The following is a 25,368-nucleotide window of genomic DNA, read 5'->3' on the forward strand; positions in this document are numbered from 1 at the left end:
TGGTTTAATGTTGAGCTGCAGTGGGATAAAAGTAATAAAAGAGGAGGGTTAAATTACTTAACAATTGTGTGGCTACACTTAAATTGCCTCATATTATGCAATATCATTTATATGGTCTCATATTCGTTTCAGATTCATTTAGGAGGGGATCTACTTTTATAAATATGGTGCCCAACATTAATATAAAAAGATTAGAGGTTAAGGAAATGAGGAATAAATACATAATACTTTTTTTAATGTACACACAATCCAAAATGTACTTAAAATATCTTTAAAAATGCAGCATAATAACCACATTTCCACATTTAAAAGCCTATTCGCAACTTACTTACAATTGCCCAATTACGAATTTTAAAAGTGGCATGTTACAAATAACACCATCAAAATGTAACTTGGATATTCAAATATACATTCATAAAAGCCGGGTGCAACAAAGAAAATGTGAAACGCTTTCAAATCTAAGCAAATTATTATTTCAAGAGGAATGTACAGAAGATGCAAGCGCAGGCAAGCATATGAAATACTATTTAAACCATTACAGCAGCAGCATTTACACAGAATACATGCAGAGACAACATAGATATGAATCTACTTTTTAAGGCATTTGAGTGAAAACATGCACATGAATGAAGCTCAACAATATATAAACCCACATCAGAAATACAGTGGTTAAAGTACAAAGGTTCATCTCAGAGGATACACAGTGCTACTGTACGCATATTTGATTGTCTTGAGTAACAGGTAAGCTCTTACAGTGTAAAAATATAGGCTCAGTTTAGATGGCCCCTTGTCACATTCAACGTAAAAAAGCAAAAACATAAAGTCACTTTCAATACACGAAGAAACACTGACAGATGTAACTTATCATGCACAAGCAAACACAGATATCTGACTGGAGCAGCAGGAAAGACATATATCTTATAAAGTAATTGTTTTGGTTTAAATCGTTTGAATTAGCTAGTTTAGTGAATATAAACCATGCTACAGTAATATGCTACAACAGTAGTTTACAGTACATACACACAGCAGAGTCTTTTTGAAGAGATTCAATTGGAAGTAAAAGCTTGTATTTATAACTACCTGTAATTCATCCTCTCAACATAACAGAAGATCTCAAGACAGAGAAAACATGACAGCAATCATAGTCACAGCTGAAGGCTCATCAAATGCAATCTAATTATCCTGACAACCTCTCTGCTGCTAAAAATAAATCCCAAGAAGAACTGCAAGGCAAGTTTGTAGTGCATGGCAACCGAGTTCTTCACACCCCTTGATAACCTGAGTTCCTCTCTCTGATAACAATCTCACAAGTGTTTGCACTGGAGAGAAAAAAAGGATCTTTTTATAGGTCTTTTGAATGCATCTCCCTCTAGCAGTTGCTGGTCTGTAGGTGGCTCTCGTTGAGGAGGGAGGTGATGTTGGCGTCATAGAAACCGTCCTCATCCTCAGAGCTTAAAGTGGAGGAGCCCAGAGCGGTGCGATGCGTTTTCTGTGACTTCCGCCTGCAAACATCAGAAAGAGACTCAGTTCTTTTACTTTCTCACACTTCAGCTCAGTGAAAACAGACACATGTGCAGCTAGTTACTAGAGAGTGCCACCTAGTGTAAAGAAGACACATGGTTTTGATATAGTCAAAAGCTGACAGTTAATAATTCTCATATTGTATGTGGAAAATCAACATTATTTCATCACATCCTTACTTTAGTTCAGTCTCCAGGGCTGAGACTTTGGCATGCATTGCCTCCTGAAGCTCCTGCTGCTCCTCTAGGTCTCGGAGAACCTTCCGCCGCACTCCCTCCAATCGCTCCACCTCTCCCTCGCTCTCGTCCACCTGCCGCTTCAAGGCCTTCACACGCAGAGACAGCTGGAGACGGAGAGGGAGAGGCAAGGGGGTTAGAGGGGAACACAGGAGGCAACAGCTGGAGACTCGAGGGAGGTGCAGGCAGGTGTGTGGGTTTGTAGGGGTTATGGTTATATATAAAGAAGCTGGGCAGCAGGAACATTAAAGGGAGAGGGAGGTGGGGGATCGTGGTGGGGACTGAGTGAGGTTGTGTGCGGGTCAGAAGGAGGAGCACGAATGAGATTAGTGTTTTGTGAAATAGGTACATGTAATCAAGCACTGTTTGAACTATGTTAATGATTAAACAAGTGGTGTAGGTCAATCACTTCATAATGGAACTTGAGATGGTTAATTAGCACAAACACAGTCCGGAAACATCCACAGGAAAGTATCTTCAAGACAGTTATTTTCAGCTGTCTGACATTCAGAAAATACTTTGGAAAATACATGTATTTGCCTTGTTGCTCAGAGTTAGATGAAAAGAAGAAGTGCTAACAACCTTTAGCTAATTTTAAACTAAAATCCAAACCTTATTTGTGTCCACCTGATTTTTGCTTTACTGTTTGTGTCTGGTTATATCTACACGTTTTACTTTCATTTAACTAACTACTTCTTCTACATTTTATTGTACTTTTACCACTCTGAACTTCAAAACGTCTCACATATTCTCGTCCAAACCTCGGGTTATTCCTTTGATCGGTTGGATCAGGATTTAAGCATCAGAATTGAGTGTTAAACCATCAAACACAAAAACAAACCCTAATGATAATTTGCAGTCTAATACGGATGTTTACCTGATCTCTCTGCTCTACATGCTGGCTTCTCTCCTGGTCCAATATGGCGTTTAGCTCTTTCAGTTTTCTCTCCATCCGTCTCTGAGAGGCCTGGATGCTGGCCTTCTCTCTGCGCGAAGACACACAGAAAGCACATCATATAACAAAGAATATAGTATAATGACCAGGGGTGCACATAACTTTTTTGCCCTGGTTCTCAAAGGAGCACCTGGAGATGTTGCTTGGTGCTCATCCTTAAAATGAAATAAACCGTAACTTTTGAGGGGGTCTTGACTTTATTTGCCAGACACACGGCACTGAACACACGTGCAGAGGTGAACACAGAACACACGTGCAGAGGTGAACACAGAACACACGTGCAGAGGTGAACACAGAACACACGTGCAGAGGTGAACACAGAACACACGTGCAGAGGTGAACACAGAACACACGTGCAGAGGTGAACACAGAACACACGTGCAGAGGTGAACACAGAACACACATGCAGAGGTGAACACAGAACACACGTGCAGAGGTGAACACAGAACACACATGCAGAGGTGAACACAGAACACACATGCAGAGGTGAACACAGAACACACGTGCAGAGGTGAACACAGAACACACATGCAGAGGTGAACACAGAACACACATGCAGAGGTGAACACAGAACACACGTGCAGAGGTGAACACAGAACACACATGCAGAGGTGAACACAGAACACACATGCAGAGGTGAACACAGAACACACATGCAGAGGTGAACACAGAACACACGTGCAGAGGTGAACACAGAACACACATGCAGAGGTGAACACAAGACAACATTAGCACGACCAGTAATCCTACAAGCTGTCATCACTACCCTCCTGACTGTCAGACATGGTAGCTGATGATGTGGCCTACTACTTTCTCTCTGGTTGAGTCTGTGATTAGCTGCTTGCATCCACAAGTCAACAGCTGGTTTTGGGTCGAAAGTCTCTGTTGTCATCTTAGACAAGTGGATGTAATCAAATAAGTATGTGAACATAACCAATAACCTACCATAGCCAATAACAAATGAATGCAACTTATTTTATTTGTGTTGTTCATTCATATCTTATTTCACCTTTACATTTATTTATTTATGCATTTTTTTTTATCTTTCCAGTTTTAAAGGATATTTTTGGTTACTGTCCTATAGTATGCACTGGAATGATTTCAAACCTGTTTATCCCAATAATTATAAAGGAGTGCCTTGGAAATATGTGTTTACATAAATTGTGATCAAAACGTTTGAGACCCACTGAGATAACTTAGACTAAAGTGAACTATCTAAACACTCAGAGTCCTTTACCTCACTGAGCTGTAGTTATCAGCCTCTCAGTCTGACTGGAGAGGACTCTCCCTCCACATTATTGTAGAAACATCTTCTTCTTATATCCGTTAGAGCAGCTAGCACCAGATGCTAATAACAACAGCGCCGGTGTTCCGGTTTAACTGGTTGACAGATGTGGAGGCGTGGCCTTCGACTGAAATACACATTTCGATCGCTTCTTCTGTCGTTTACATAAATATTTTGGTATATTTGGCTGGATAGGAACACTTTGATGCACATTCAGTACCAGTGTGTGAGGTTGTGGTTACGATGGCGATATCCGGACGCGAACAGCGAGGACTACAAAAAGAAAAACGAGTTGACATGGGCATGTCTGTTCAAAACATTGCGAGCTCCAATAAATCATTTAAACCAGCTATTGTTGGCAGACTTATTACTGAATATCGTTCTTAATGTGATACCAAGTCCACCTGAGACCTGTGTACACCTTCAGACAGCCTCCAAGTGAAGCACACGTTGTTTACTCACAGTTTGAAAGCAGCGTGGAGAAGTCTTCAGCTGTGTTAAACTGTGACCCTCTCAGGTAAACTGTGATTCGCCCAGGGAAAATGGGATCCGCCCAGATTAAACTGTGTTACATCTTCTGTGGCTATCTACCAGCGATCATGTTTAATATGAAAGACACACACATATACATCCCTTATAAAAACGGCATTCTGCAGCACTCATCCAGATCAAATGTGACTGTTAACTCGTTTTGCAAAGATAGCAGCAGAAATGTCATTGCTGCATGTGCAGGGATATTTAGACTTTAAAATGCTGATGGGTCATTAATCTTGGTCTCGGCAAACAATATTAGGAATCTTCTATTCCAACTACATAACACAGCTGAAGACTTCTCCACGCTGCTTTCAAACTCTGAGTAAACAACGTACGCTTCACTGGGAGGATGTCTGCAGGTGTACACATGTCTCAGATGGACTTGGTATCACATTAGGAACGATATTCAGTGATAATTCGGGCAACAATAGCTGGTTTTAAGGATTTATTCGAGCGGATCACAGTTTAACACAGCTGAAGACTTCTCCACGCTTCTTTCAAACTGTGAGTAAACAACGTGTGCTTCACTTGGAGGCTGTCTGAAGGTGTACACAGGTCTCAGATGGACTTGGTATCACATTAAGAACGATATTCAGTAATAAGTCTGCCAACAATAGCTGGTTTAAATGATTTATTGGAGCTCGCAATGTTTTGAACAGACATGCCCATGTCAACTCGTAACCACAACCTCACACACTGGTACTGAATGTGCATCAAAGTGTTCCTATCCAGCCAAATATACCAAAATATTTATGTAAACGACAGAAGAAGCGATCGAAATGTGTATTTCAGTCGAAGGCCACGCCTCCACATCTGTCAACCAGTTGATCGGGGAACCAGTTAAACCGGAACACCGGAACCGGTGCACCCTCGCTCGCTCCCACGCTCGCTCACACTTTGGCTGTGAGCTGCGGGCGCCAGATAAGCCAACATCCCCCATTTTCATCACTTTCAGCGCCCATCGTACAGGGCAAATGAAAAGTGTAACCGGGGTGAAAAGGGTGTTACATTTACTTAATTATGAATATTGTTACATCAAGGCTGAAAATTAGGATGAGCCCCAACGGTCAAAAATGTTTTTTTCCCTCCCAGAGCTGCCAGCGCAGCGCCTCCCCAGATCTGGCGCCCTAGGCGAACATCTATAACGCCAGTGCTACGGGCCGGCCCTGAGTTCATATGCAACTCGCAAATATCTTTCTCTCTCTCCTCTCTTTTCTCTTCTCTCTCTCTCTCAATGTTGGTACGCAAATGCGCCTTTTTTCAAATGACCCGGTGCTCTTTTTTTGACGGAGGTGCGCACGCGCACCAGTTTTGTGCAGGCCTGATAATGACACAATATCTCATCTCGTTCTAGGCACAGTTGCTTAATAGTAGCGTTTCAGTTATTGTACCATAAGTTATGACTTTGTGTACTTTGTCTCATTACACCCTGATTTTCTACCTTTCTTCACTGCGTAGTCTCTCTTCCAATTCTTGAATTTTGTTTTCCAGCAGGCTGAGTCCAGGTGAGGGCCGGGTCTGCCCCTCCATGTCTGCCACGCGGGACTTCAACTCTTTCAGCTGGGAGGGGAGAGGGACAGTGTGGTGAATACGTTGTGTGTACAGTATGAGATGTGTAGGCACTGAATCACAGAAACAGTACCTGTCTTTCGAGTGCGCTCTTGTCCATCTCCAGGTCGTGTCGTGCAGAGCGCTCCTGCATGAGCTCTGAGCGAAGCTGGTCCACCTGAGAGGAGAGAGTGTCGAGGCAGAGTAAGCAAACCTGTTCAACGATTACACAGAAATGCCTCCCGCTGATTTGCATGTGTATTCAAATACTTCGTGCCTGATCTCTGCTACGTGTGATGCGGTCGTTCAGAAGCTCCACGCTCGTCCTCTCCTCATCCAGTTCAATCTCCATTGACTTGATTTTATCCTGTGAACACACGCACGGATAAATAGATAAATACATCTCAATCTGCCTCTACTCAAAGCTTGATCTGTACTACATTTGCTGACATATCACCATGTCCCTAATTTACTTCAATCCCGACTTTCACGACCTCTAAGCCTCACCTCTAGGCCCCTGATCTCCCTGGTGCGGTCAGTGTGTGTGCTCTTCTCTGATTCTATATCACTCTCCACGTGTTTGAGCCTGTTGTTTAGGAGATCTCTCTCCAACTGGGCGCCGTCTCTCTCCTCGCTGCACACCAGCAGATCCTTCTTTAGGCGGGAAACCTGAAATCAAGGTGCAGAGGAACATTATGCATGGATTTTAAAGGTATCGTTTGCTGGGCATGCATTCTCTTGTTTCATACTGCCCTGTTACACTGTACAAACACTCATTTGCTATGGATGTCATGATGTGTAAAAATGCATCCACGAGTTTATGCATTCACACACGAACAACCTCAAAAACACTTGACCTCTATGCCAAACGTCCGCCTCCTAGGGTGAAAACTGTGGCCACCTAAGAGCTGTCCAAAGATAGAACTGCTGAATCCAAAAAGTTATATACACTCTCACACTGAGAGTATGATGAATACATATTTACATACTTATTACGCCTATAAATGCAAGTGTTTGTTTACCCATTGCATTACTTGGGTAAGAAATCAATAAAGACAGCCATCAACTTTAATGTCAATCTTTGATAAGATGTTGTTAAAGTGGTCAGGAAAATGTAACATCTACAATTCTGTAAAAACTGTGCAAAGATATCCAAAGGTTCTTGAGATATTACAGTCTGGACCAACCCGCCTTTCCTGCCGCTTGCAAGGCTAAACAGGCTTATGAAAGGCTTTAACAAGAAAAAGAAGGCTTAAAGATACCTTTTTAACTTGTATTCCAGAAAATGTGTGAACTAAAAACTGTTTTCCATTCAGGAGTTTTGGGTTTGATCTTCCCCCCATGGGTCCTCACCTCCTCCTGCTGGGCCTTGAGGCTGCTCTGAGCCCTCTGCAGCTCAGCCAGCCGGTCCTTGCTGTTTCTCTGGGCTTCCATCAGATCCTTCCTCGTGCGCTCCCTGTAGTCTTCCAGCTGTGACTGCAGGGCGCCCACCGACTGACGAGAATCTCCCATCATTATCTCCATCTGAAGTGGAGGAACAACGGTGAACGACGACATCTCAAGCACAAACTAAAACAAGACATCATTCTGACTCTGATAAACACCTCTTTGCTGATCTTCTCCAGGGCTCGGTCCAGCAGCCTCTTCTGCTCCTCCAGGTCCGTCTTGCCCCTCCTCAGCGCCTCCCTCTCCATGTCTCTGTCCTCCACCTGCCGGGTTAGCTCGTCCCTCTCCTTGCCCAGGCGGGTGACTCCTCTCCTGGCCTCCTCCAGCTGAGTCTTCAGGGAGCGGTTCTCGTCCTCCAGAGCATCCACCGCCTCCTCGGTCTCGGGGCTCCGGGGAGCGCTGGAGTGAAGCCTCGTCTGACAAATGGGACGAAAAACACAGGTGAACATGGAGCTAATGCATATGGACTCATTTGTGTTTGTAGCACTACCATACTGTAGGTAAATGGCATTTTGTGTGTGCGTATTTATGTGTCTTCTTGAGCCATATTAGCCCAGCAAACTAATCCATATTTTTCCAGTATTTTATAATTTGCCATCGCGCTGTAGTGTTACACCGGTTTGACATTTAAAATAGGTATCATGGCAACAAATAAAGTAAATACTTTCATATTAAAAAAACAGTTTTTCCTTTCATAACTGCAAACAAACCCCATACAAAAACGTACTCCATATCCTCAACATATGTAGATTTCTTATGGTTTCGCCCCTACACAGATTTGTGTATGACTATGCTGGTCACATGATCATTTCACATCTAAGGTAACAAGATTATAGCGCTTAAAACAGCTATAATACCAGTTCCAACGCAGAAGGAGCACAAAGCGCATCTTATGCAAATGTTACTCGAAGGGATTATTTTCAGGGCTTACATGTTGTTGAGTTTTGTCTTTGTATCTAATGTTCTTCTCGGTTGGAAATAGAGTCTGCGTGGGCGGCCATATCTTTTGTTCTTGAACAGTATTTCAGTTTACATAATTTTGCATGCATGTGTGTGTACAGCTGTATCTGCTTTTATATGTTTTGAGCAGTACCATGCGGGCCAGCCTCTCTCTGAGGCGAGTGTTTGTTTCCTGGAGCTCGAGGTTGGTGCCGTAGTCCACCACGGTCTTTCCTGAAGACCCGACAGGCGACTGCAGATGGAGCGGATTGAGAGAGAAAGATGGAGAATTTACATAATGTGCATACAACACCCAAACTTTCCATTACAATTGTGATAATCACCTATATGAAAGCGCTACTCATACATAGAATCCATTTCAATGTAATCCGTTACATCATGAAAGTCATTATTACCTCGTTCGCCTTTTCCAGCTCGGCCTTGTCTATCTGCGACTGCTCCTTCAACTTTCTGAGTTCAGACAGGAGCTCGGCCTCTTTGTCTCCACTCGCCTTCTTCAGGGCTTCAAGGGCCTCTCTCTTCGCGTCTAACTCGCTCTTTTGCTTGTCCAGATCGGTGCGAGCACGCTTCAGATCATCATGGCAACGCCGGAGCTCCTTCGGATAAGCAATCAAAGATGAATAATGTGAGTGTGTGTGTGTGTGTGAGAGAGAGGAATGTGCCGAGGGTGCATAACAATGTGTTTATGAAAGTATGTGGCAAGCAGTGGTGGAAAGTAACCAAGTATATTTACTCATGTATTGTAATTAAGACTTAACTGTTGTTGTACTTGTAATTCATTATTTTTTTGATGTGTTTGTAATTTACTTTAGTATTTCTATTTACTGCCACTTCATACATATACTCCGCTACATTTCAGGCAAAAAGTGCACTTTGAAACTCCACTACATTTATTTAACACCCAGTTACCTTGTAAATATAGAAACACATGATTTGCTGACATGGTATAATGCAGTACTGTACGACTAATCTCCACAGTATTTCTAGTCTGACTACAATATTTTTCTGCATATAGAAAAACAGGATAATATAACAGCCATTGTAATATAATACTGTGGATATATCCATTCGGCATAACGAATACTTTGACATTTGATACTTGAAGTACATTTAGCTGCTTATACTTCTGTACTGGTACTGGGCCATTGTGCAGATTGAGTATTTTTCTTTTTGTACTCTACGTATGTTTTGATGTTAATCATTTTGTACTTTTACTTAAGTAACATTTTCATTCCATTAAATCAGGACCTTTACTTCCAGTAGAGTATTATAAGACCATAGTACTTTTACTTAAGTAAAGGATCCGAGTACTTCTTCCAACCCCGGTGGGAAGGGATCATTTGTGTGTGCAGCAATACTGAATGAAATTATAACAGCTTCAGCCACAAAAAAACACTAATCACGCTATAAACAGAAGAGATGAGCCGCTGTCTTTCACCCACACAGTGAGAGTAATCTGCCCGGTGACGGACGTGTGAATTACCTCTGCTAAGTTATCGTCAGAGGCAGGCATTTGTTTCTTCAGCCAGTCCCGATGAGCTTTCAGCTCCCCCTCAAATTCATCCTTCTCCAGTTGAGATTTCAGCAGCCTGCAGGAAGAAAGCAGATGTTAAAGAACACACAGAGATAACTGAAGCACACACACTCTCAAGGCCATACGCACACATGTGCCCACACCAAAGATAGCAGTTACTAATGACTAACAAAGCACAAGGGGATAAAACTACCACACTATAAACATCACCACATCCACAATCTGACTTTTGTTTGCCTTACATTGTAGCACTACTTATATTGATATGCATGTTAATAAGCATTTCAATCAGAAAATGTATAAAGATTGAAAAACAATGATTGATCAATTTAACTTCATTAAGACACAATCAATTAAAGGTGGGGTAGGTAAGTTTCAGAAACCAGCTCGAGATACACTTTTTGTTATATTCCATGGAATGCTCTTAACATCCCGATAGCAATGAATATCTGAAGTGATTTGACAAAAAATCCATAAAAAAATGTCATCTGTGGAAGCCGTAGTACTGTAAAAAGTACAACTCGTGCCGTCATTGGGCGTGCATCGCAGCAGTACTTCAATGACTCGCCAGCAACAGGCGGCCACTTTCACCAGTCTGCTGACGTCATGTGCGCGTTCATGTGTGTTGGAGGCGGTGCTCTGTAAGGAAGTCTGAAGGAAGGGGCGGATTCTTTTCGGCTGTGTACTTTCAAATGTTAGTGCACTCGAGCCGTTTCTGAAACTTACCTACCCCACCTTTAAGGGGATTTCTGCATGTTAATTTGTTATATGAGTATGTTGAGTGATTTAGTTCATCGGGTTTATTATCACTGGATTACTGTTAATAGAAGGTTAACTGATCTAATGATCAAAATCATCAGATACAAAATCCACTCGGATATGTGAATTTCAGGGAACACATGTCAAGTTCAGATTTGCTTATTTGAAACTAGGCTAAAGTGTTCAAACCAAACACAGTGAGACTGACTGTCGCTCTCACATTCGACTGCTGATGTGCATCCCGCTCCTGCACAAGGAAGAGTCAAGTGAAAGAGTGCATGCATTAAAAAATAACTCAAGAGAAGACTGAACCAACAGAAAACAGTATATTCAATATGTCCACATATATTGTAAGGGTGTTTGATGCTTGACTAAAGAGCAGCTGGACATATAATCCTTGCAGTAGCCTTTCTGCAGCTGTTTGTATCTCTTGTTATGGATAGAAAGCAATGTTATGCCTCCGTAATCAGCTTTGTTCAGCGTGAGATCTTAGAAATATAAGTTTCTATCTGCAGGCTTTAAATGCTTTGATTTATCCACACATCTCATGGTCTTTGAACATTACTTTATTCTTCTGCAGAGTTTTTGTTTCTTAATCCTTTGAAGTAAGATACAGAAGAATATATGTCATGTATATAACAAGCTCACAATCGATTCATGCAGTTTAGAAAAGCCTTTAAACACTAACTCTTCTCTGGTGGTTTGCAGATCCCGTGTCGAGGCGTCCAGCTGATTCTTCCACTGCTCTTCCTGATCTCTGCAGTTGTCCAGTTCTTGCTCCAGCGTAAACATGGAGGTGTTGACCCTCTCCCTTTCTTCTTCTATCTGCTCCTGGGACTGAAACATGGGGGCAGACAAACGCACAAACAATTATAATGTGACTCATATAAGACAAGGTAATGTATTCCTCAAAGAACAGACATCTTTGATTTAATGGCTTTATGTCTTCAACTTTTAAAAAGGGCCCTTTTATGCTAATCTTCAGGTTCATATTTGTATCTTGTACATGTTTACATGCTTTAATGTTCAAAAAGCTCTTTATTTGTTCTCGTACTGGCTGTGCTGCAGCACCTCTTTTCACCCTCCGTCTGAAACCAGAGCCCAGTCTGCTCTGATTGGTTAGCTGGCCGGCTCTATTGTGATTGGTCAACCGCTAAGAAATGTCACGCCCTTAGCCTTGACGTACAATGTGTTGTTGTGCTAGCCAATAGAAGTGCGAGGGTTACATAATGATGTCACTATGTCAAGAAAGTAAACAAAGAGGAAAAACTCCCTCATGAGGGAACTTTGGGATTTTAGCCTTTGCAGACCTGACATGCTCAAAAACCTATAAAACACACGACAGGAAGAGAAAACCCATGTTGTTATTTCACAGTAAGAAATAACAACATCAAATATCGCGCAAGATGGAGCAGGCGTCACAAACAGCGATCCGACTATTTTAATCCTCCTCTCACCAAATAAATCGGCACACATCAAAAGCAGCTGCCAACCGGTCCGCTTTTTTCAAGCTCTCAGGCGGAATGACACTTTTTTCCTGACACTGTTGATACTGTTTCCAAAATCTGCCTAATGATCTATTCCTGTACATACACATGCTTCATATCTCCTCTACACCACACCACTGCAAACATAGTCAACTGGCAGAAACTCCACAAGAGAAACTCAACTGGAAAAGTTTCACATTGCAATCACAAGCAGAGAAATTCTCTTTTCTCCCTCTGCACACTGGGCTGAGCCTGACCTTGTGATGCCCTGACTCGGTATTTGAACACTGACAGTGTGCGGACACATAAAACGGAATGAAAAGTGAAAGACGGGGTGTATTCGACGGTGGATGCAACATCAAAGCTCGATTTAATATCGGCTAAATAACGGATGCAGGATGCACAAACAGCCTGACAGGAGTAAGCTGACTGTTCTCCCATCAGTACAAAGAGATCCTCTGCATGTTTTATCTATTAGAAGACGATGGTGCAACAAACAATAAATACTGAGAATTCTTCATTGTGATTGCTGCACTGAAGGTTTTGCCGTTGCCATCAAAGAGGTTATAATCCTCCCTGGTTATTTGCTCGGTAATCTGCAGGCTCTTTCTTTGACAGTGAAGCCAAAATAATGAGGATGAATACATGAGAGAAAGTGAAAATATCAGTGTGCAAGTTTATGATGAATTCTGACAGACAAATATCAAAAGCTCACAATAAAACTGAGGTCAACTCCTATTTCCAACCAATGCTGAAAAAGACACAAAACTCAGCATACTGTTTCACTTGTTCATTTTTAAAGTGCCTAGCATTGGTCGACTGTGCAGAATCTTTTGGTTCTTTCACAGTCAGTGTCTTTAAAACTTTCTGGAGGGTAAGAAAGCTGCTGAAATGGACCTAAACAAACACATAAAACAGAGGGGCAGCTGAGCCGTTCTTTTTAAGAGCTAGTTCTATTTCTCTAGCGTGTCTTGCTTGTTCTTTGTTCACTTTATTGAACCACTCGTGCTGGTCCAGTGACATCAGAGTTACTAAACCAACACTTTGCTGGATTGATTGAACCAGTCTCATCCCTTATCAAAAGACCTGCACATACTTGAGAGATATTTCACAATTTGAAAGCATTTATAAGGTTGCCGATAAGAGTTTAAGTGAGAGACTTTATTTTACTTTTGATAAATAATAATATGTTTGCTAATGAAATATTCAAAGTCTCTTGAGTCTTTTTTCACAGCTGCACAATGTTACTCTCTTTATCTGTCTTCAGCATTTTTAATCTTTCCACTAATACGTTTAGCCTGACTCTCACTACAGAAGCACTGCTGTAGAAAAGACCCAAGAGGAAGTAATAAGAGGGAAATGAAAAATAATATCCTAGTCATGTATTTCCTGTCTGATCCAAATCATTTTCTCAGGCATATTTATGAATTAAGATACAGGTGGAAAAAAAGGGTTGGACAGGATCATCTTTTTGGATGCCAGACATTTTCTTCTCTAGCTTTCCTCCCATCTCTCAACGGTGCTACATATAGTACAACATTGCACATTTGAAATAGATTCATCTTTTTATGAAAAACAAACTTCACAGATTAACTTTCTTTAGAGTAACCTAGAAATATTATCTTCTCAACCTCTTTTGGTTGTGGCTGAAGCCGTTATAAACTATTCAGATCTGAGACTGCCTCTCAGGGCAATTCAATACTGCTGCACTGCAGTTCAAACCCAATGACACATTTTGGGCTACAACTTTGGGGTATTTGACTACATGAGCAAAATGCAAAGGCAAGTGCCCCCCACCTGTGTGACCTGCTCCATGGTGGTCCTCAGGTTGTCCATGTCCTGGCTGTACTGCTCCCTCAGAGCCTCCATCTCTCTGTCATGGCACTCCACCTCCTCCTTCAGCGCCCCCTTCAGGGCCGTCAGCTCCCGCTCTCGCTGGTGTAGAATCTCCTCCTGGCGCCTTCGTAACATGTTCGCCTCCGACAGGTCGGCCTGCAGACTCATCACATCCTGCAGAGAGAGACGGAGACAGTCAGACAGACAGACAGAAGAGAGGTCATGTTTTTCCGTGTCCAGCAGTGTCAGTACCGTCTGCAGAGAGTCGGAGTGAGGAGAGTTTTCTGAAACCCTCCTCAGATCCTCCTGAAGCTCGGCCAGCTGATCTTCCTGTAGCCGCACACGAGACTCCGCCCCCTCTCTGGCCATACGCTCCTTGGCAAGTCTACACACGCACGCACACACACACACACACACACACACACACACACACACACACACACACACACACACACACACACACACACACACACACACACACACACACACACACACACACACACACACACACACACACACACACACACACACACACACACACACACACACACACACACACACACACACACACACACACACACACACACACACACACACACACACACACACACACACACACACACACACACACAATTGTAACACCAAACACATTAACAAGCCCATCAATCGTGTAATAGTGAAATTATCCTTTGACAAAGCAGCCACATGAGTGATAACTGGAAACTATTGTTGGCTGTAAGTGCAAACACTCTACATGCAAACCCCCCCACATACACACCAACAAACAAATAAACAAACTAGCTATTGGAAAAGTTATCAGATCGTACACTTAGTTAAAGGAAATACCATGGTCCTGAACTGATAATGTTACCAAAGTAGTCATTCAGAAGCAACATGTACTTTTTAAAGTACGTATTATGCAGAATATCTCTTTTCACAGTATTATATTATTATATATATAGTATTATTCAGTTTTTATCCATAACAAATACATTTTTAAGAGTCTTTTAAACTTGTAGTTTTTCATGTTGAGCTAAAATGACTGTGTAGCTACGTAGTAGAGTACTACATCAAATCATTTGGCATATCATGTGCTATTTAGTGAGTAGCTAGTAACTGTGAGTGATACATAATTGTAGTGAAGTCAAAAATACACGTTTCTAATGCCTAATACTTAAGTACAATACTTGATTAAAGGCAAATCACCCCCCCCCCCCCACACACACACAAATCCTCACTCATTGTGGACTTGTTTGAGTTGCTCCTTGTTGTAGCTCCCATCAGATCCTCCCTCCTGTACAACACACACACACACACACACACACACACACACACACACACACACACACACACACACACACACACACACACACACACACACACACACACACACACACACACACACACACACACACACACACACACACACACACACACACACACACACACACACACACACACACACACACACACACACACACACACACACACACACACACACACACACACACACACACGAGACAGAGTTAAAGAGGACACAGAGGAGGACTGGAAACATTGCAACAGAGTGCCAACGTCGACCTTGCAAATACATTATTTGGTCTGCATTATGTGAAACTTTAAAAGAAGAAACCCTGTCTCAGATTCCTTGCCCTAGATTCTGACAGTCAGAACATGTTTGGGAGAAGAGGCCCTGCCAGTGTGCTTGCTCAGACATCGTCTAAAAGACAGTCTCCTCACATTAACAACTCTTTCTGACAGGCTGCAGGGGAGCAGAGCCGGAGCAGCGCCCACACCGCTCTGAAGCTCTCGCTGAAAAGGAGGTGTAAGAGGCGCAGCCTGCCCATGAAACCTCTCTTATCCTCCTACACACTCATTACAGACGCAGTGAGACAAAGCGGGGATCACACACAGCACATTCCTTAGTTATCAGCGATAGATTACGAAGATGAGTTTTGTACAGATTTGTTTCATTTCTTTCCCTTCAGGATAGTTTGTAGATAATCCCGTTCTGGGACATTTCAGTCTCTCTCCGTCCTCGTAAAAAGATATAATTAACTAAAGATAACATCATTGGGAATATGAATATGTTCTTCGAGTGAATTGCATCAGCTGTATCCTTGTGTGTTTTAATCATCCACAATGAAAGAGACTCTCCTGCCCTGCAGTCTTAGCAGAATGACTTGATGTGATTACAAAGTAGATTCAATTCAAGTCTGATCTAAAACAGTAGATGATTTAATTTGGATATATTCACAGCTGAGGTTCCCAACACGGGGCCAGAGCCCACACAAGGGATCGCTAGATACATTTTGCCAGTCACCAGTGAAAAAACATGTTTGTGCTGTGAAAATGTTGGATTCTTGTTCAGACGTTTCTTTTATGTTTTTCTCATGATTTACCAGTTCATTTCCCTAGGTTGGTTCTGGGAGTGTTTCTCAGTATTCTATTTTTATTGCAGTTCAAATGTTTTGATAAACATTGTTCTAAATTGTAATTTACCATTTAAATCTCAATTACAAAATACCTATGAGCCTCAGCCACCATTTCCATCGAGTAGAAACCAATAAGAATGGTGGTAAATTCATCCACATATTTGTAAGCTCAGTGATTGAATTTGTTGTGCAGAAATGCACCCTGGGATTCGTAGTTAACTTATTCCCTAATATCCCCCATTTTTATGTTCACAGACTTGTACTTTTATAAAAAGACAGAGATATTTTAAAAGTTGATCTTTGGATAATTTAACCAGGGGGGTTTTGTGCTAATCCAAGTAATAGAAGAATTTCAGTGACAACACACATTATTTAGGTCAATTTGATATAAATAAAACATCCTTATTAGGAAAAATCACTCTTTGGTTGGACACAACCTTTGAACTACCTGACTAGGGATAGCAACTTAGGGATAAGTTTGAATGCTCTTTGTAACTCTTTAAAAAAATACAAAAAAGGGGATTAACATTAACTCGGTGCAAATCTCCCACATACTAGGTAGCCTCTGATCATCAATTAACCAGGCGAACAAACAGGCTGTCAGTGTAACCCCATCTCTCTCCCACTAACACACATGGACTGGCAACACTACATCAGACCAGACACACACCACCAGCACTTAGAAGGAGCCACAGACACTAGTGGTAGGGACTGGGAGGGATGTGAAGCCTGCCTTATGCAGATTGCACTCTTAAATCAGACATTTCCGAGAGTTGTCAATCTGCCACTGGTTGTATCACAAATGCTTCAAAACAGGCTTTAGATTATCCCTTTCTCTCACACACACACACACACACACACACACACACACACACACACACACACACACACACACACACACACACACACACACACACACACACACACACACACACACACACACACACACACACACACACACACACACACACACACACACACACACACACACACACACACACACACACACACACACACACACACACACACACACACACACACACACACACACACACACACACACACACACACACACACACACACACACACACACACACACACACACACTCTTATGCTTTGGCTTTAAACAGACAAAAGCGATGTTTTGGTTTAGAGGCAGAGCTGCAGAAAAAATAGCCTCAGGCATAAAAAACAACACTGTAAACCCCTTCACCCTACATTTTGATGCTGGCTGTGGATGTCTCAGTAGCTGTTGTTGCCTCTAAAGAGCGTGAGATGACTGCTGGATTTGAAATCTGGCGCTTAAAAAGTGGACAGTCATGAAAAACATGGAGGTTTTGGTACAACAAGACCTCGCCTAGGAGGATCAGTCCCATCCTGCAAGCCAACCCCCAGCTGGTGCAGGGTTCCAGTCCAACTCAATTATTGATGGCTCTCAATGACTGAACGCTCCACACACACTGAGCCCTCAACAGCTTTCCTCTGCAGGTGCATCGTTGCCAAGAGACAAGACGTGGCAAACAATTCCCAGGCAGCGGCGGTCACAAACACACGGAGAAGCACATAACAAGGGGTCATGCATAATCAAGTGCATGTAATATAAGAAGCTAAGGACTCACATGAATAACTATTGTATGTAGATTTATGCAAAGTGGTGCAAAATTAAAGCAAGTAGTGTGCTTGTGCTCATAAAAAAACATGGTGCAATCTATCTAATAAGGTGTCACAGGAGCTCAGAGGTGCATAGATGTGGTAGCACAAATTGAGAGAGGACTACTCAGCACGCTCCTTAATATTGAATTTGTTTGGTCTGACAAAAGAGGATCCTTGGAGACAGAGTAGAGGAAACAGGAACTTCATATCCTTAGTAAAGAGGCCAAGCTGCTAACCATCTGTTAGCTTCATTACAAGATGCCCCTCAGACACCACCACCCAGGACCCACACCACAAAAGCTCCTTGGATTATGTGCTTTGGTAAATGTGTGCAGAAAAGTTCATTTTTGTTTTAAATAAAATATGTTTACATTTGTTTGTAAAGCTTTTATGTGATTGCTGGTAAGTGGGGAGATTTTAACTAAGATAGCTGCAAAAGAAAAATCAATGAGGACGGTTTAAAAGCAAGTACTGCTACTAGTAGTTTGAGATAAATAACAGCTTATCTTCTTAGCTTCTGGGGCAGATTTAGCACCCTTTAGACAGAGTCAGGGTAAGGGGTTTACCTGTTTACAACATTTATGCTAAGCTAAGATAACAAGCTGCTGGTTTGAGCAGAATATTAACCTTACAGACGTGAGAGTAGTAAGGACTCTCTGAAAGAAAAACAGTAATGTAAATGTTGAACTACTATAAGCACAAGCTATAATCCAAATGCGCCACAAGCAACATTTAAAAAAACTAGGCTAACTGTTTGACTTTGTTTTACTTTTCTAAAATCAAGTTGTTACTGTATCTATATTATATAATCCATTAGTAAAACACTAGACATATGTATAGATATGCATGTACAAATAGCTCTAGTGGTCAAAAAAGAGAAGGGTTTTAATGTTTTGTTGTACCTTAAAACTTCCCGTTGTGTCATAGACGAGGTTGACCTTTCTCTTCAGGGATCCCTCACTCTCACTGGTGCTGATGAGGAAACAGCGGACAGTCAATACGATTGAAATACAGATGATATTCATATAAAGCAACACTTATTATAGAGAGTATATCATGCTTGTAGTTTACCCCTCTTTAAGGATGTTGTAAATCGCCTGCTTCACTTGAGCTTCCTCCCCATTGGTGACCTCTTTGATTTGACTCCTCGGCGATATCTCCTTTAAACACAGAGTTAGCTGCGTATGAAAACAATGCAACGAGACGATCTAATTCCTCACAATCGCTGCTACTTACAGGCTTTTTCGCGAGAGCTGGATAGGTGTTCTTAGCAACAAACGTCCCCGGTGACTTAAAGCTCGTCTTCGGGGCCCCGAGCGTCTTCCCCTTGGAGGCAGTGCTGCTTTCCAGGCTACTGCTTGCTGGGGCAGATGACGCCAACGAATAGGAGGAGGTGGACAGAGGAACAGCGTAGGGATTGAACGTGGGAGAGCTAGGACAGGGAACCTCAGCCTGGACATCTTGTCGAGCATCAAGACTTCTTGATCGCCTGCGCTCGTCAAACCTGAGCCTCTGCCTCGCCCCGGAGCGGCCCCTCGTCTGTGGGGCGCTGCTCGGGGTCCCGCTGTTGAACTTACTGATGAGCTTGTTGATGGGAGCCAGGGAGTTTGTGTCGATCGCCGGGATGGGCTCCTCATCAGTTGCTGCTGGAGGTTCAGGGAACAACTCTGAGGAGGACTCGTTGCTCTGTTTCTTCCCACTGTATCTCCCCAAAGAGCCGGTGTAACCAGAGACAGGTTTTGGAACCCCTTTTGGTGTCACACCGTTTAATCTGACACGTTTCAGCCCTGCTTCGTTATACTCCTCGTCAGTCCTATCTCTGGTTTTCTCTTTTGCGTCACTTGCTGTTGCTTTGAGTCGGAATTCAGGTTTTGACCTCTCTCCCTGCCTCCCGGCTCCACCCTCCTCCTCCCCTTGTGTTCCTGCCTGCCCATCCCCTGGGGGTCTTTTATGTGGGCTCCCAAAGATCTCCCCAACCTCATCCTGCACTGGAGAAACAACAGGGGAGCGTGCTGTGCTTACAGCAGTGCTATAGGGGTTTGTTAATCCTGCCGGTTCTTTATTTATTTTGGGGAGGCTGTTGCACGGTGAAGGTGGCCCTGAGCTGGAGGTGGGAGTGTTGAGCTGAACCCCGTAAGAGTCGCCTTTCTGGCCATCTTTCAGCACCACATAGGGCTGTCCAGATATTCCCTGAACGCGCACTGCCACCCCGTATTTACTGGAAGGAGGGGTTGCAGTGCTCCAGTTCACTTTGGATTTATCAGGGAAACCACCACCTGTGTCATGGAGGTCCTTGATGAAGCGGATCTGAACGCCGTAATCCACCAGAGGCTTCCTGTCAGTGGACGGAGAGCTCATGCTGACTTCCTGGTTTCTCTGCAAGCAGCCTGGTGAGACAGGGAGGGAAAACAGCAGAAATGCAAATCAGGTGAATTAGAGGAACAAGTCACAAAGAGACTGAACGAAAGTCTCGATGAAAAGACCCCTGAATTTCTCTTTTCAGCGCCACAGAACTGCAGATGATTTAATACACATACTTATTGTTTTAGCTGTTGCTTTTTAAAGATAGTCTTAAAAAGGATGACTCCCTAACTCAGATGTCTCCTTTTAACTTGCATGTATCACTTATTTCCAGGCGAAGTCACCCTGACTCTGCAAAAATACCACACTGCTGATACACTGTGATCATGCCGACATATTCTCTTGCTGCTCTACTGGTTTAATTCCTTCTCAACCAGGCTTAATTATAGTAATGTCATGACAAATGTGCTACACGGGATCTAACAAACTATTCGTTTTACTTTCTCCAGAGGGTGTGATCAGACAAAATATATATTCTGCAGAACAACTAACCTAAGAAGTATATTTTGCCAATAAAATTACTGAAGTACATTTCCCAGAGTAATGCAACATGTTAATATCTACTAGTTCAGTGATCTAACCCAAAAAATATATTCTGTCATATTAAGCCAGTCCGTCAGCCACAATGTTAGTATAACCTAAGCATGTCCATCTTATTCGCTCTGAAAGAGGACCTTGGTGATGAACACTATGAGGAGGGGAATACTCCTCTTATTGTCCCGGCTCTGTGGAGCATTAAACACTGGGGGCTATGTCAGGAATGGGCCTCCCCTCTCTCTTTCTCTGCCTTCGCCAAAGTCTCCACAGTCACCAGACTTCAGAGTAGACTCACTCAGGCGTACACTGTTTACTTTAAGCTGCGCAAGCACACATACACACAGATGTGAGAGGGGTTTTCGCAGACACATGCACCCTCTGGGAGCAGGTATCTGATCTAATAAGCATCGCTGCTTTTCAGTGGCAGGAACGTATTGTGGAATCATGTTAAAACACTTTGGCTGTCACATGAAAGTGCTGTTTCTCTTGAACATACATCTTTGTGTTTAAGCACTGCTAAAGCTGCTCAACAGGGCTTAGCATCGCACTTCAAACCCCTGTATGTTTCCTTTGTCCATACCTACAGATGTGACTCTCACAGAAACTAAAATGTAACTCTGACTGGCCACGAAGCACCTCGACTTTGGTGAATCAAAGTCAGCCTTTGTCTTTCCTAAAAACATTCTTAGGATTCCAGACGTTCCCTTTACTCAGGCATTGCGCGTGGTTTGCATTTGTATTAATAAGGACAGATTAAGAGGAAACTGAGAACTAGGGCAGCACTAACTGTAAAGCTTATACATGCGGAAAACTGTCCACATAGGCAGTAAATACAAAAGTGACATAACAACATATCAAACAAGCAGGTTTGCAGGCCTTGTTGCACACTGGACATCAAAACTATAATATGAAGGTTAAAAAAAGCTAGCCCTCAGCTATGTTGGAAAACCTTATAAAAGGATAATGTTATTGTCTATTGTTAAGCCCAAGGCTGCTAATCACTGGTCACACAGAAACTCAGGTGGAAGTATGTTCCCTGGGTAAATACAGATTTCCAGACTTGGTCGTTGTGTAACAGCCAGTAGCTGAGCACTCTTTGGTGACAACTGGTTCACCTCCTCGACAGCTCTTTCTTGTCACACGGAATGGCTGTGTCTACAAAGAAACTGGAATGTCATGAAACCGGACTTTCTGCCATCTCTCTTCCCTTTCCGCTCACAGAGCTCACTTTCCTCTGGCCATGTTCTGCCACCCTGTGACTGCTGCCACTCGTCTGATCTTCTACTTTCTCCCACACTGTCTCCTGTCTTTGGTATGTGAGCAGGAAGACGCGCTACTTTGACACTAGGACTTAGAGAATGGTATATTATTAGATGATGAATCAATAAAAAGAGATATCATTGGACAGAATTACTAGAATTTGTATAATCACATATCAAAAAGTCATTTTTGTGCTAGTTCTAATAAAGATGTTCTGCTTTCTCTGTGTTATATCCGTGCAAATTAAATATCTTTAGGATTTTGGACATAACAAACAATTAGATGACATCATCTGGAAGTCTGGAAAAGGATGATTGATATGTGTCACTTCTTAAGAAATATTTAACAGCCTATTAATGTATAAACCAATAATGAAAGTAATAATCAGTTGCGACCTAAATATATTTATGTCATACATTTTTTTGTTAGAATTGTGTCAAATTAAATATATTCAAAATCGTCTTACACAATTACATGTATCTTCAATGCAACCGAGTAACACTTTGATCATCTCAGATGTATCTCTTCACATATGCAAAGACTTAATGAACAAACGTTGTTGTTAAGTACAAATAAATGATTTAAAATACACTATATAAACATATAAGTGATGAAATTCCTATAAAAACGTAATTAAATGAGAATACTGGACTATCATCTACAATTGAATAAAGCACAACATCCATGTTGAAACACCATTGTATTTGTGTTTGGTTAAATGCAGTAAAAACAGAAAGGCTAGCCCTGTTGTTATCAGTATTGTTGGTTGTGTTGGAGACATAGATGCAGGTTCATCTTGTGTAAAATAACAACAACATGGAAACACTTGTCTTTCTTTAAAATATGTATGTTTACCCAAACACCTTCAAAGAGGGATTGAGGTGTTCCCCCAGGCAAAAACTGTAGGTCAGGACTATTTCTGGAGCAATTCATATTAAAAGGTAACTGAAGATTATTCCCCCTGTTTTAACAGATGGGACGTTGTAAAACATAATGTTTGCACATATATGATTCTTATCTTACTGTTTACCTGGACTAAGCCACATACATCGATCAAATAAGAGTGTTTTATTAGCAGACGTTACGTTATTTACACAGCTGGTCTGACAAATTCAATAATACCGTTTTCAAATTCATATCAAATAAAAGTACTACTTTATTCAGGGAGAGCATCAGGGCAGTGCACCTGTCCTAGGAGAGTTGCGTCACACCCACCTCTCTGGTCGGTCAGTATCGGTGCGCGTCGAAACCTCCGGGTTGTTTACTGGGACCCCGAGCACAGTAGGCAGGTAAACAACCATAAAACCTACCCCCAGTCCTACATGAAGCGTTCCCCAGCCTTAATAACCTCTTTTATCCTCTTTACGCCGCGCAAATAGATCCAATTCTATACAGCAGCGGAGTACACACAGAGCCGAGACCAAAAGCTTTGACAACACGCCTGAAAGCGGACAACAAAAGGCTTTCTGCGCCCAATTCTAGGTCATTATAAGGTTGCCAAATCAAACAACAAAGCCACAGGTGTCCATATCGGTTTATCCAAATGCTATTAAACGCTCGCTCAGCAAAATTGAGCTTACAGCATTGCACTTTCCCCACTCAAGTGAAGAGTTGATAAGCAGCAGCTGTGTAAATACTTGTTTACTGCACCTGTACAGATGATCCTATAACCGCGAAATGTTGCTCCCTCCTGCTTCAGTGTTCACGGCCGCTGCTCTGTACTGTTTGGTGGGATGAGAAGACGTTACTCAATGAACTGAGGACAGCGGGAAATGTCTCTACCCCCCCCCCCCCCACCAGTGCAACCTGTTGCCAGAACATCGGATAGCCGTGATCCCGCCTCAGGACCGAGCTGATTGGTGGGCGGCTCCCTTGGGGGCGGGGCCTGCTGTGACCATAGTTTCATCTCTGCACACACACGCACACAGGTTAATTAAATAAATAGCGTGTGACACATTTCTGCAGTTGTTAAGGGAAATCATTTCTGAATCAATTTGAAAATGTAAACATATAATTATGTCTAATGTCTATGTCCCAATGCAGATCAGGAGAAATACTGATCACTGCTGAGGCAAAACGAATTAACTATTGACAGGACAAAGGCGAGTCCAGTTAAATCACATGGTTATCTGCTTTATAGCAACACTACAGCATATATGGCATTTACATTGCATCCTTAACTTACATTTTGTTAGTTATACTTCTGAGACTTTTTGATTATCGTTTAGTTATATTATCTTCACTTATACATCAAGAAGCTACTCCTGTGTTATATCAATATTCAGGGAAACTTTAATGCCACATTGAACTCACACTCTTTGTAAAGACCCTAACACAACTTTATTAAACATCCAAATGATCTCATGATAATGTGGTAAGGGTCTACTGTAAATAACTATATAAATTGATACCCAGCTCAATGAAAGAGGCACGCTGGAGAACATCCAAGAGTTTGACAGAACAGCTCCATTTAAACCCATGACAATAATTAATCAGAATTATTTATCTCAGGAGAATGTACTATCCACAATTGTTGAATTGTTAGCTTTGCTTTAGACACATTGTCTATTATTGCAGGTTCAGCTGACTTGCTCTATCATGGCAAACATTAATTTAGTCATGCTTCTTCTTAGCGTATTATTGGAATTCATTTTAAGAGTGGTGAAGAACACAGTCCCCATTTTACATTTGATATCTAACTTTTTGTTCAGGAAACTTCTTTAAGATACATAAAGAAATTGATAATGAATAGGCCCACACAATCACATTTTTACTAATATGGGGATGTAAAATAAGTGTGAACAATCATCATGATGCTAACTTGTATCCAACAAGCTTAATGAAATCACTCTTGTAAAGGTGTGAATTGTTTTTCTTTTAGAAATAATACAATTTAAAGAAAACCTTAAAGCAATTCCCTGATGTCCTAGGAAACATCTGAATGTAAACAGTCAAAAAAAGGAGCTGCAGTGACAATTATTAAAAATAAATTACATTATCAATTTCATTGGGTTTGTCAAC

The 25,368-nt window shown here is 42.1% G+C and overlaps 1 protein-coding gene across 2 annotated transcripts; it reads right to left on the reverse strand.

The window, feature by feature from the left end:
• Positions 1-450: 450 nt before the first annotated feature.
• Positions 451-24,120, reverse strand: cgnb (cingulin b). 2 transcript variants are annotated; one of them, XM_034093840.2, is made up of 21 exons: positions 23,998-24,120; positions 19,426-20,576; positions 19,261-19,349; positions 19,092-19,161; positions 15,340-15,395; positions 14,354-14,486; positions 14,063-14,275; positions 11,467-11,615; positions 10,999-11,025; positions 9,969-10,074; positions 8,881-9,081; positions 8,619-8,717; positions 7,684-7,941; positions 7,433-7,603; positions 6,587-6,748; positions 6,357-6,446; positions 6,174-6,257; positions 5,973-6,091; positions 2,635-2,743; positions 1,701-1,864; positions 451-1,502 (listed from the first exon to the last, which is right to left on the reverse strand). In XM_034093840.2, exons 2-21 carry the CDS (start codon positions 20,545-20,547, stop codon positions 1,370-1,372), a joined length of 3,555 nt encoding a protein of 1,184 aa, XP_033949731.1. In that variant the 5' UTR covers positions 20,548-20,576; positions 23,998-24,120; the 3' UTR covers positions 451-1,369. The 2 variants fall into 2 exon arrangements, with proteins under 2 accessions (XP_033949731.1, XP_033949732.1); XM_034093841.2 differs by lacking the exon at positions 10,999-11,025.
• Positions 24,121-25,368: the final 1,248 nt, after the last annotated feature.

The sequence above is a fragment of the Pseudochaenichthys georgianus genome, chromosome 11, assembly GCF_902827115.2.
Source record: "Pseudochaenichthys georgianus chromosome 11, fPseGeo1.2, whole genome shotgun sequence".
Taxonomy (NCBI): domain Eukaryota; kingdom Metazoa; phylum Chordata; class Actinopteri; order Perciformes; family Channichthyidae; genus Pseudochaenichthys; species Pseudochaenichthys georgianus.

Coding starts and splice junctions, on each gene's coding strand:
- cgnb (XM_034093840.2), bottom strand. CDS start 20,547: ATGAGCTCTCCGTCCACTGACAGGAAGCCTCTGGTGGATTACGGCGTT. Junction 10,075..10,998: donor ATGCACATCAGCAGTCGAAT/GTGAGAGCGACA, acceptor TTCTTCCTGCAG/GCTGCTGAAATCTCAACTGG. Junction 6,749..7,432: donor TCAAGGCCCAGCAGGAGGAG/GTGAGGACCCAT, acceptor CCTTGATTTCAG/GTTTCCCGCCTAAAGAAGGA.